Source organism: Schistocerca americana, chromosome 2 (assembly GCF_021461395.2).
Source record: "Schistocerca americana isolate TAMUIC-IGC-003095 chromosome 2, iqSchAmer2.1, whole genome shotgun sequence".
Lineage (NCBI taxonomy): Eukaryota > Metazoa > Arthropoda > Insecta > Orthoptera > Acrididae > Schistocerca > Schistocerca americana.
In genome coordinates, this window is record NC_060120.1 from 706,220,689 (window position 1) to 706,234,182 (window position 13,494).

The 13,494-nt window shown below is 36.7% G+C and overlaps 1 protein-coding gene across 2 annotated transcripts in view; it reads left to right on the top strand.

Annotated features, from left to right (window-relative positions):
• The window catches only part of LOC124593702 (vitamin K-dependent gamma-carboxylase), a 71,378-nt gene extending 59,009 nt beyond the window's left edge, over positions 1-12,369 (top strand). For both annotated transcript variants that reach the window (XM_047132007.1, XM_047132008.1), the window contains exons 8-10: positions 3,042-3,173; positions 3,260-3,632; positions 8,009-12,369. In XM_047132007.1, the coding sequence (XP_046987963.1) occupies positions 3,042-3,173; positions 3,260-3,632; positions 8,009-8,415 (912 nt within the window). In that variant the 3' untranslated portion in view covers positions 8,416-12,369. The remainder of the gene's footprint in view (positions 1-3,041; positions 3,174-3,259; positions 3,633-8,008) is intronic.
• The last annotated feature ends 1,125 nt before the right edge of the window (positions 12,370-13,494 follow it).

Sequence of the window (13,494 nt, forward strand, 5' to 3'; positions counted from 1 at the left end):
GGTAAATCATATCGGTGTCACCACTTTGTCAGTACAAGCTGGGCAGACTGTCATTCAGCCATTAGAACCTCTGTGTACTTAATACAGCTGAACTATACTACACAAAACTCCCTCAAACAGTATTAACATTAGCGTCATTGATCACAGCTACAGAAGATGTCGGTAAATACACAGCCTGTTTGATCATTCTGAGCCTGCAATTGAAAATAACGTAACTTGCAGGGAACAAAACATCAGTTATCTCATAACTATGCACAAACTCATTCCAGCATGGAGGATACAAAAAAAATTATAGAAAGCATAATCAAAGAATAACAAAACCAAAACACACCTATATAAAACACAGTGTCTCTGGTGGCATGCATGAAATGTTTGATGGCACGATTGTTTCTAAACATGTGCACATGACACACGATACAACACTACGTAACTGCATGATTTTGGCACAGGTGATACAGTTTTGACTTTAAGAGGTAGGGGTGTTGCTGTCATGTCATGTGATGCAACAAGCCAGCCCACATGCTTCACTAAGTATGTGAATGAGGCCTGCTGGTCACCAGAGGTGACTGGTCTACATGAATGGCTTTTTGAATTATATATCATGTAAGAACGTACTACATTACATGCTGATGAATAGCCACAGGAGAGAACTTACAAAGTGTACGAGAAAACAACAAAGAAATGATACAAATGACTAGTCACTGGTATCAAGCCAACCAGCTGTGCATTAACCATGGTAACTAAAAATGAAAATAAAACAATGAAATCACTTGGACTGATCCTGGATTAAGGATTCACACTGGATGGTCACATCATTTATCTGTGCAGCAAACTAGCTTGTGTACTCTTTGTACTGTATAAATTATGGAACACTGTAAGGAAATGCTTCTTACTCCACTCATACTTTTCTTTGTTCCATTTCCATCTGCAGTATGGAATACTGCTTTTTATTCACCCAAGGAAGAGGAGTGCCCCCAGTACAGAACCTTGAGGCATGCTATACCTAATGTTATTGGTTTTGTGCCATACATGATACTTGTTGTTTGTCGAAGTGCAAACTCTTTCCTATTAATTAGGTAAAACTTTACCAAGTCAATGGTAGATACCTGTAATTCCATGTTCTTAAATTTATCTAATAAATGTAGGGCACAGGCATGTGGGTGCCTGCATGTATGCATTTGTACTCGAGAAAGGATTTATTCTGAAAGCTAATAAGTTCTCGTTATGTTTTGTGTTTGCCTGTAGATGACTCGATGTTTCTGCTATTTGGTGAGTGGTCTCCTTTACTCTTAAATTATTTACATTCTACCAGAACTTTCATGCTATATTTATAGCTTTTCTATTATCATAAAAAGAGATCAAACTGGAATTTTTATTTGCTGCCCTTTTCCTTAAATCACTATTTTTAATCGTTTCAGAAAGACACTATTTTTGATTATATTATTGACTGTTGCATGTAGAAGTTCACAAATACATTTTACACATTTTTGAGATGTTGATGCTTAGCTCATCTTGTCTCATGGAGACATTATATTTTAGTGTATGAATAAATTTGCTTATCAGTATTTAAAAAATTACAGAGAACTACCAGGAAACTTCTTGTCACAGATTGAGAGAGAATCTCAAAATCAGAGTCAGCATTAATTGTTATAAGCTCATGAAGGATAGAAAGGAAAGGTAGCAGAAAATGCAAAGGGCAATAGGAATTCTTTGGAACTTCAGGATAGAGAGACTCTGATATGACTGAAGTGTGGGGTATAGGAGAGTCAGTTAATTCCTTTATCTCTGTTCAGATTAATTTGTGCTCATGTCCTTCACACAGTAACACTGCAGAAAATTCTTTCCACTGTGTAATCTATTGTCTGTTGACATGCTTTCTCTTCCCAGATTTCTCTCTCTTATCTAATGAGAAAATATGACGGTAATCATGTAGGTTGAAGTTATTTTTTCTTTTTTTAACAATTTATTTCTGATCTTCATATTTAATTCAGAAATATTTTATTTATTATACACAGTACACTGACATTAAATCTATGAGTCATTAATAAAGAAAATGTTTTGACAGCTTCAGGGGAAATGAGCAAGAGCATACTTTAACAAAAGAAAAGCAACTTGGTAGATCAGATGGGGTCCCTGTCATTCTGGTGTCTGACTGAACTACCCTTCCTTTTGAAACTTCTCACACCTGTTCCTCTTTCCTCCCTGATGAAAGAACTGACAGTTCCAAAAGCAAGATATAGATTTTCTCTACTTAAATGTTTCTATCAGCAGTACTGGAATTTTGCATTTGAAGGTAACTACTATTTTTTTATTATTATTGTTATGGTTTTCTTACATGTACAGAAATAATAGTGGGGTCATGAAGATCCTGTCAGGACTGATATGTCAGTCAATGACTTATTGGCTTGAAACATGCCATATTCAGTTATTAATACTCATTGTTCCCTACAAGATGTAATTGAACAGTAAAAGATATCGCCAAGGGTGTGATTCAACACTTGAAAAGATATAGGATGACAATATTCTATTGGAAAAACTAAAGAAGACTCCCCTTCTACTTTAGTTCATTTATGCCTTTTTTTGGGAAGCAAATAAGATTTCACAATGAAATAACTTTTAGGATTGCTCAACTGAAACCATGCTGCAATGAATCGAAGATGTAGTAACCCTTGCTTTAGCAGTAAATGATTTAATATTGTGGGAAGTCATTTTCTTACTTTCAATGCTATATACAATTTTTGTAGATAGCTGGAATTAAATTTTTCTATAAACGTTTTAGTATGCATCAATAATGATACTACTTAATAGATAAAACTAACGGTCTGTGGCTGACATGATGTAATTACATAAGATTACTTGACATTCAACTCTACTGCTGCTTTATTTTCTGGCACTTCCTCAGATTTTATTATTCCTCAGATTTTAGTATTTTCAGTGAAAATATTGTTGAGAATTGTCAGTCTGCCAACATATCTCTTATTACAAATACTGTGCTTTAAGATTAGTTCTTTTGTGAAGACCAAGCATCTTACTGTTTTTAGGGGTACAATAACTGGACAAATGGACTGTATGGTTATTCATGGGACATGATGGTTCATTCATGGGATACTATCATGATAGCTCTCAGAATAGTGGACAATACATCAGGAAAAGAGCATTTCTTAGACCCTGAGGTACAGTTCATAAGCTTTGTTCTTTATCGTAATAACACTGGAGTTATGCTTTATTCTTTTTTGCATTGAATATCAAATTGTTGCAGGCTTGGGTTCAGACCGACCGCTGGGCTAAACATGCCGATATGGTGGTACAGTATGCTCACTGTCTTAAACGGAATATTCTGAGCTACAAAAACAGTCATGTTCCAGGCACTGAGATTGACAAGTATATAACAGGAGACAACATATCAATATATGTGGATGTGTGGTGCTCTCTAAATGGCCGCTTCCAGCAACGCATGTTTGATCCCAACGTAGACATACTGAGAGTGGAATGGTCTCCATTTGAGAAACCATCATGGTTAATGCCTCTCCTAACTGAATTCAGCTCATGGAGGCAAAGAATAATGGAAATGGAAAAAGAAGTTTATTCATGGTCTGATTATAGTGATGCATTGTTTGTTGCAGATTTCCCAGGTAAAGAAAAATTTAGTTGAATTGAATTTAAGAAAGATCATACTGTTCGAGGGAAACAACTGTGTGCCACTTTCGTAATGGGGATGGTATTATTAATAATTGGAATGTATTTGTATTCTGACCAGAATTTCCAACTGGTATACAATCAAATTAAACATTTACAAAAATTCTGCTTAACGAATCAGATACAGGCTCACAAACAAAAAATGACATAAACACTAGAGCTTTCAGAAAAAGATTTCCTTCACCTGCTGAAAGAAAGGAAAGAACTGAAGGAATGACATGAATCAGGTTTTGATTAGGAATGTTGGGTAGGACCCTGAATGAATGGAGTCAACACAATATAGGACCAGAGTGGAATTGGTAATGAAATGCTAGCAATAGATGAGATTTGTTGAAAGATAAGCAAAACAATAACATGTTAAAGAATATAAAGACACACAAGCACAAGCCACTGACAAAACAATACCATATAGCAGGCAGTTATGACTAGCAGATTCACAAAAGTCATAAATAAGGCATTATTTGGCATAAAAGCTAAACATCTGCTTGAAAAAAAATGATAACACATGCAGTATGTACTAGTGTCACATTTCCCAAAACAATTCCATTGTTGCCATACATTCATCTCTATCTTGTCGTAAAAGAGCAAACGTAGAGTTCCATTGAAATGATTAGCCCTTTAGACCTGAATTTTTTTCTGGAGAAAGGAAAATTTTTCCTTACGTGATAATGCTCTTAGGTGATTTTGTAATGATTTTAGATGCAAGATTTATGCAAAAATATGTACCCATTTTCAAAACATACTTTGTTCACTTGGCTTCATTTGAAGGACTAAAATAACTAATTACAAAATATTCTGTATTGTAATAAACAGTAAAATGGTCATTGAGTATTTACCAAGCAAAATAACAATATTCAATTACACCTTGGAATATAGTGAAGCAACCACATCTGTGTATTCTGGTTGTCATGAGCTGCTGTGCATTACTACAGTGACTTGCTGATATTCAGGTTTCAGTTGGGAAAAATACTTCTTTTGCAGGTAAGACACAGTAAATGTTAATGTACACAACTGTAGCCAGAGGGTCTGAAAGGGTTAAAACACAGTGAAACAGAACTATATCCACAGCTGACAAAGTGGACATCATTTCTGCTGTGTTTGCACAGCAGTACTCTAATGTCAAAGCCTCAATGATCACATTATTCAGATTTTGGCATGGGCTGTTCCATCCTCCTGTGTTCTAATTGGTTCGTTGACACTCAACAGATATTCGTACTTTCAGAAGGAGAGAACATTGACAACACAATAACTTCTCTTTTGGTAAATATGGTTGCACATGAATGAAGAGTTTTATAGACAAATGACCTTGGTAGAAAGGGGTAGTTGGGGGAGGGGGGATAAAACAAATACCTCTATATTTTAAAATCAATAATATTCAGTGTTAGCTGTGATACTTCCCTTGTGAGATGAAATTTCAGTGCAAGTGTGAATGAAAACCTCATCATTTTCCCATTGTTTTTGTGGATATTCAGTTGCGTCCTTGGAGATTTTCTTGTCCTCCGTACATCTAATTCAAATAACATGAAATCCAGGATGAAATACTGATGATATTACGAGAAGGATGGATTGCTACTCACCATATGGTGGAGGTATTGAGTCACAGACAGGCGCAACAGAAAGACTGCTAAACAAGTAAGCTTTTGGCCAAAAGTTCTTCTTCTACAGTAGACAACTCGCACACACATTCAAGCAAACACAACTCACACATACACGACCATTGTCTCAAGCTTTTGGCCAAAATATCTTATGCAGTAGACAATGTGCTCACACACTCGTGCAAACACAACTCCCATACACGTTACCAGTGTCTAGCTGCTGAGGCCAGATTGTGAGCTACTGTGCATGATGAGGGAAGTAGTCTGCACGGTGGTGTTAAGGAGTAGGCTGGGGCGGGGAGAGGGGGCGGGGGGAGGGAAGGATGGTAGGTGAGGGGTAACAGACGGTAAAGTGCTGCTTGTGGGAGCATACGAGGACGATGTGGGGATAGGGTAGGTCAGCTACATGCAGTAGGGGGGTTAGATGGAGAGCAGGGGGGGGGGGGGGGATGGGGGAGGGGGAGCGGAAAAGGAGAGACGTGAAAAGACAATGGGTGTGTAGGTGGAATAGGAGGATGTGTAGTGCTGGAATGGGAACTGGGAAGGGGATGAAGGACAGTGACTAACAAAGGTCGAGGCCAGGGGGTTACAGGAATGTAGGATATATTGCAGGGATGGTTCCCATCTGTACAATTCCGAAACGCTGGTGTTGGTAGGAAAGATCCAGATGGCACAGGCTGTAAAGCAGTCATTGAAGTGAAGAATGTTGTATTGGGCAGCTTACTCAGCAACTTGGTAGTCCAGCTGTTTCTTGACCACATGTTGTCAGTGCCAATTCATGTGGACAGACAGCTTGTTGGTTGTCATGCCCTGTAGAATGCAGCATAGTGGTTGCAACTTAGCTTGTAGATCACATGACTGCTTTTATAGGAAGCTCTGCCTTTCATGGGATGGGTGTGATGCTTGTGACCGGACTGGAGTAGCTGGTGGTGGGAGGACGTATGGGGCAGTCCTTGCATCTGTATCTATTACAAGTATGTCCACTATATGGTGAGTAGCAATCTATCCTTTTATAATATTGTCATACATCTAATTCACATTTTTATGAACAAATTTGATATCACCTACAATGTTTACAGAGCAACATTGTACAAGTAGAACATATTATTATTATTATATGTTTCCTAAGCTAGTATCAATATGTACAAGGCTTCTGATGGCTGTTTCTGCAGCAACACACAGAATAACAGTGATGACCATTGAAATTACAGCACCGAGTATAGTTAACAAGAGTATAGCGAATAACGTAATTTTATTTTGGGTGCATAAACAGTATAGAAGGAAGAGTACATTATTAAATTTGTAGGTGATTTAGGATTATATAGGATGCTAAATCTAGTACACAGAGATGCCACGTAAGCAGCAATGATGGCTCTAACACACCTGGGCAATGAATCAAAATGAGCTTGGGTTGATATATGATTATGTCATTCCATGCTGCTTCAGCTTGATACGAGAATTTATAAATCATAGTGGTGTGCAAATGGTTGAATGTTTTCCCTCAGATGTTTATGGTGGTTGTCTGGATGAGTAGTCAACACCCTCTGTATCATAATAGGTCAGGACAGTGCAGGAATCTTGTGTTCTTGCATTATCTTGTTGAAAGACCTCAAAGATAGCCACTGGTCTTTAAACATAAGAAATATTAATCCTGCATTCCAAATTAATGGAAAGGCAAACTGGAGTTATTCATGTTGTGTACCATTGGCACCCCAAACCATCAAACCAGGTGCTGGTCCTGTCTGATGATGACAAATGTGGCAATGTGCGTTTTTGTCCAGAGCCTACACACACACACACACACACACACACACACACACACACACACACACACACACACACCATGATGATGTATGCAGAACTGGGATTTGCCTGAAAAGATGTCACAGAGCCAATCCTCTGTCTGGTGTGGCCAATGGGAACACTACTGTTGGCACACTTCTTTCTGCTGCCACATCAGTGGAAGCCATGACAATGGTGCCCATGCTGAAAGTCTGAGATGATCCATACATTGCTGCACTGTCCCTATAATGGGATCCTGACAGATGCAAGCAGCAATATCAGAGAACAATAAACTACAATCCCATTAGACCACAGTCCTGCTGATGTTACAATCACATATGTACTAGTAGATGTTTCTCCTTGCTACTCAAGGCATATCTTTATCTTCTCACAAACAGCCAACATTCAAATGTGATTTATAAATGAGAAACTGCTGCATAAACTTGCCTTTTGTACAGAATATAGAAGATGTTACTCCCACCTACTCTTAAGTGGTTGTGCTGAAATGCTGATTGTTTGGATATCCAAGCATGTATTACCATCATGCCAGATTGACATTTGTTGCATACCACTTTCATTATGTTTGGATTTTAATTTAATTTGATGAATGCATATTGTCCAGAATATGACACTGTAAAGCCAAATGATGTGCAAACAACTGTGACACCAGTTATGTGGCTGATGGCAACTGTATAATATTCCCTACCATTTGTGTCACTTCTCTGTGAGCATTACTAACCCAAGAAATACTAATTCCCAATGGTGATGATTTGTTCATCATATATACCTGAGTTATGGGGACCTTTTGGTTCTGTTACATAATGAAATGTTTAGTTATGCTATAGAAAGTGTTCTAGTGTTTTTGTCATTTGTCTTATGTTCATGAAGCATGCTTTTATGGTGTAAGTACACAGCAGACTGTTTTATTTTTACAGGTCTTTACCTTGAAAATTTTATAGCAAAGGATTTATCAAATGTGACACTTACAATATTAGAGGGAGAAGTCTTTGTGAATGTCACCACGGAACGGAAAAACATCTCAACAAGCCACTTCCTAACTCGGGGGGAAGCAATTCGGATTCCAGTTGGTGTTTTCCATAAGGTGCTTGTGGTATCTTCTACACCTGCTTGCTACATGTACACATATACGAATTACACAAAACAATTGCTTGAAGAAGCTGACCAATCAGAAAATGTAGAGATGCCAAACCCAAATAATGATTTGTTTTCAGACTTAAAATCCCAGATAAAAACTTTTTTGACAGCCTTAGGTATGATTTTTAATGCTATTCTGAGTTTACTGTTCTCTGTCCCAATGCCTAGACGTGTTAAAGTAGCATAAAATTTGTTGTGGACAAGATACATCTTTCAGTTTTTTCTAATATGTGACTACATTATTTTGGAATTGACTTATTTACAGAAAACTGGAAAAGTCCCAGAAAATTATGATTCAGATACTAATTAGAAATAATGATAACTTCAGATATAAGTAAGAAAAAGAAAAATCCTTTACCCATAGAAATTATCGGAGATTCCATGTTAGTCAATAACTGTAGTGTACGTCTCATACTCTGCAGAATTCTCTAGTTTTCGCTTCAGAAAAAAAGTATGCCCTGTGTTAGCTATTTTTCATTCCCCAATTTTTGGTTCTATATTAATATAATTTAACACCTGTTTATCTTTTATGGTGTTTTCAGTTCGTTTCTGATCATCATAGTTTATTTTCAATCTGACCTCATAAATAAGGATGTGGTAAACATTGTCTGGTTAGTATAGTAGGCATATGTGAGAAAATAAGTGGGAGATAGTGACATATAAATTACATATTTGATTTATCATTTCAGTGTCATCTGATGAAAATGGTAAAATCTGTAATCGAAGGATGTAACAAAAATTAAGAAATGTAATTCTTATCCATCATACTGTAAAAATAGCAAGAAAATATCTGTGTTAATTCAGTATTGTAAGGTACAGTTCAGCTGGGCAGGTTGTGTTCCATGCCTAGATAGCTCAGTCATAAAGTGTGTTGCCCATGAAAGACAAGGTTCCAGGTCTGAATCCCCATCTAACATACAGTTTTAGTCAGTATATATATCACACACACACACACACACACACACACACACACACACACACACACACAAGGTGTAATGGGTATAAGAGCGAATATTTCTATTGGTGATTGATATGGTGTTTTGAACAACATTACATCATTTTTTATGTCCCTTGTAGACCAATAATTATAGCTACTATAAGTCATTTGATTTTTTTAGGTTTGTAAAATTGGGTAGAAATTCCAAGTACCTGTGGCAAGAGCAAGCCATTATGCTTATTTTCCCCTTGGCAGAAGATCAGGTGTTGAAGTGCGGATGTGTGGATGCAAAATAGTTAGTTAATATGGACAGGAGTAGTCCATTTAGTGATGCAGTTACAATTGTGCAGAAAACATCAGGTCACCAAATTTGTGATGTGTTTTTGGGAAGACTGTTTGATGCAGGGGAAAAACAACCAATACAATGATGTGTGTACATATTAAAGTACCATGTATACAATATCTGCACCTATACCCATTACACCCTGTATATAAATTTCACTCTGCAAATTACCACATGCATGTGTATGTGTGTAAAAATACATGTAAAGGGTGACTGAAAACTGCATGTTGGTGATGATTTCTAAAAACAAAGAATATTTGTAGCTGGACAGAGAACCTTGACAGTGGCCTAGCCACCAAATATGCTTGTCATAATAGTACTATGACCAAAGTCTAGATGTTTTCTACAGAAGTAAGCTAACCTCGTCATTTATACACTGTAACTTGGAATCCAAACTGTGAGGAACTCCTGACAAACTACACTTGCAAAATAAGTGTGGCTACTGATGAAAGGCACACAAAAACTTCTTAGTATCAGAATTTCAACAAGAAACCTAATCTCTGTCCATGTGTTACATGAAAAATACTGTGTTGTTACAGTTCGGGACTATTTGGTGCTAACATCACTTTCAAAATTCAATTGTTTATCTCTTATGTGTAGTTTAATACAAAGCAAAGAATGCTGAAACTAAAGCTCATCTTCCAGCTGATTGTCGTATTTTATATTTGAAGTGCAAACAGTACAAAGGGAGACTTTAAAAATGTGCGATTAATGACAAGCAAGGAACATGTCAGGTGTTTTCACTTATGGATATTCCTTTCATTCTGGTAACAGAAGGCTGTCATACTCTAATAGCACTTTGTGTAAATCATTTTGTGATTTGCTGTTATTGTCCAGAAAGTGGTTGACAATACCTCACAACATGGGAGTGCTGGTTGGCATTCAAGAAAAATTTTGAATATGAGTCTGAAGACAAAAAATGTGTAAGATAGGTATCACAAAAATGTGAAGTATGGCATATAAGATGGGCTTTCAAACCAAATTTCAAATGTGTTTAATTTAATATCACACCATGACACAAAGTGTAATTTTATGGATTTACTATTGCCTTTGTATTAAATCTTAGGCATGCAGATGAAAAGAGGCACATCTTCAAATGTATGTACTGCTATTTTGCAGAGTCCACATTTGTATCATGTTGGAAGACTTTGAGTTATGAAGTTTTTTTTTTCTCTCCACCTAATCCCTGTGGGCTCTCACAAGCAGCATTTTACTGTCTCTCACCCCTACTCTACTATTTCTCCCCCTCCCTGCCCCAGCCTCCTCCTTGCCCCCACCACCCAGATTGCTTCCCCCATAACATGCTGCCACTCACAATCTGGCCTCGGCAGCCAGAGACTGTGGTCGTGCATATGTGAGTGAGTGTGTGTGGGTGTTGTGTGTTGTCTAATTCTGATTAGAGCCTTTTTGGTCAAAAGCTTATTTGTTTGACCTGTCTTTTTCTTGTGTGCCTGTACAAATCGGCATCTCTGCTGTATTTTGAGTAGTAGTCGATCCTTTTCAAAATATCATCCTGTTTTTTTCCCTTTTGTGTGTCTGGCAGCCCTGTTCTGGTTGCTGTTTCCTCAGAAATTAACACATAAGCATTTCGTTGTTTTTATTTTATATATTTCTGAGATATGCTATCAATTTGCATGTTCTGAATTTAAAATGTAAGCATGGGTAATGAAATTTCCACATTGTTGTGCTCAAAAGATATTTTTGACTTACATTATTCAAAAACTGTGCATTAACCCTCTGTTACACATTGTGAATATAATTTATTTTAGATCTCAGAGTCATCCAAACATTGATGTTTGTAAAGAAGTCAGGATTTTTTAAAATTTTATTTTGAAAGCTATTTAATTATGTGTACATTTATATCTTTTTTCAGTTAAAAGAAACAAAGTTGATACACATTGTCATGCGGCTAACATATTGCATTCACAGTTAAATGTTTTATTGAGTACTCCGATATTAAAAATCATGGTAACTTGATTTAAGTTGGTATGGTATGTAATACACAGTTAAATTGCACATCATCACAGTTAAATTACCATCCAAAACCAATCAATAGAAATTTTAATGTGCATCTGAAATTGTGTAATATGTACCACACTGTGACCTCGTGCTGTTGCTATGTGTCACCATGGTAAATATTACTTTGCTTAATCTAAGTTTCATTTTAAGGATATGGAATCATATTGTCACATACATGTGTAGCAATTTTTACTTTCATAGCTGCATGTGGTTTTATTATGGACAAATGCCCATATCATGGAATCTGTCATCTGTCAAATTTTCATTTCATTCCTTTGGCGGTAATGACTGTTATCTATGACAGCTCAGCTCTGTATGTAAAGCCCAAGATTAAAATGAAGTGATGTGTCCCACATTCATGACGCTCTCGTCAGTACAGATCCATGTAATGAAGAGTTCATATAATTTAATGAAAACTTCCTAGTTATGTGCCAAATGATGCTTATAAAGTCATACTGTGTATGTATTTTACTTTTACTTTTATAACTACTATTTTGTATTAGGTAATTACTACTTTGACAGTGAGCTGCATTGTTTAAACATTGTAATTATGTTCCAGTTGTGTTATTAGCATATTGGTTCATACGTTTCATTGTTATTTTTATAAATACTATTTTTTGTAAATTATTTCTAATAATGGTATTTATATTTGTAAATCTTTCTAACTATTTACACAAAAATGTTATTTTTATTACTATATTTTTCTGAAAATTTTAACTCTGGAATGTACTGTACTGTTGTGTCTTCAGAGTTATGGCATTACTGCAGAATATACACTTTTTTAATATAAATCAATTTGTAAGTTTGGTGCTGATTTTTGTGATTATACAATACACAAAATATTTCTTTGTTCTTTGTTCTTTAATCATCTGCCTCCACTGACTGTCATGATCATTTCTTAACAACATTTACTTCTTTATCTGATGTGATAAGAAAAGCAATGTTTTGGTATAATATTTGTGTGTTACATTAGGGTTTTGTTTGCCACACTACATCTAAATCTGCTTTTTAGACTGATGACCATAGATGTTAAGTCCCATAGTGCTCAGAGCCATTTGAACCATCTGCTTTTTATTTTTAATTAGAAATATTAAAGTTTAAATTTGGGTACAAGTGAGAATACAAGATTTTCAATGTCCTTGAAGAGATCTGTGCAAAATACTTTGTTGTCAGCAGTACAGTACTCTTACCTATGCAGTTTGCCTGGCGTGAGGGGTTGTGCTAGGTGGAGTGAGAGAAGGAGAAAGGAAGTGGAAAGTGGGATGGAGTGTTCGGGAATGGTGGCTGACACCTTGAAGGGAGGCAGCAGGCAACAGATACACAGGATGGGAATGAGTCAGGGACACCCGTAAAAGTGAATTATTGGATTCATACATGATGACACCGATGTGGAAGAGGGGATTGGGGCAACATGCTCCCTCCCGCTCTATGAATGATTAATGCAATGTGAGACAATGTAGTTCAAGAATAGATATGTCAAAGAATAGGTTTCACTTCTTTGCACAGTGTTAAAGAAATATAAAACTTATTTCATATATAATAATTTTGACATGCTGAGCCAGGTTATGGCTATACATCATCCATTTATTTATATTTGTCAGGATAGGGAGGAATGACATATGTAATTGTACCTAAAGGATTTTGTAGAATGTGATCTTCAAACCCTCCATGAATCCTTGACTTTGCAGAGGTAGGGTGGTTTGCATGCCTCAACAATACAGGTAATGGTACTACAAGTGCTACCACAACAGAGGATTATTTGTGAAGATGATGTGTGTTTCCTGAAGAGGGTCAGCACCCATTTCAGTTGTTGCAGGGGTAACATTCTGGATGATTGACTGATCTGGCCTTGTGACGTTAGCCAACATGGCCTTATTGTGCAGCTGAAAGCAGGGGAAACTACAGCCATGATTCCCCACAGGTCAGTAGGCTAGAGAACTTAGAAAGGAAAGTGTATAGACTGACAT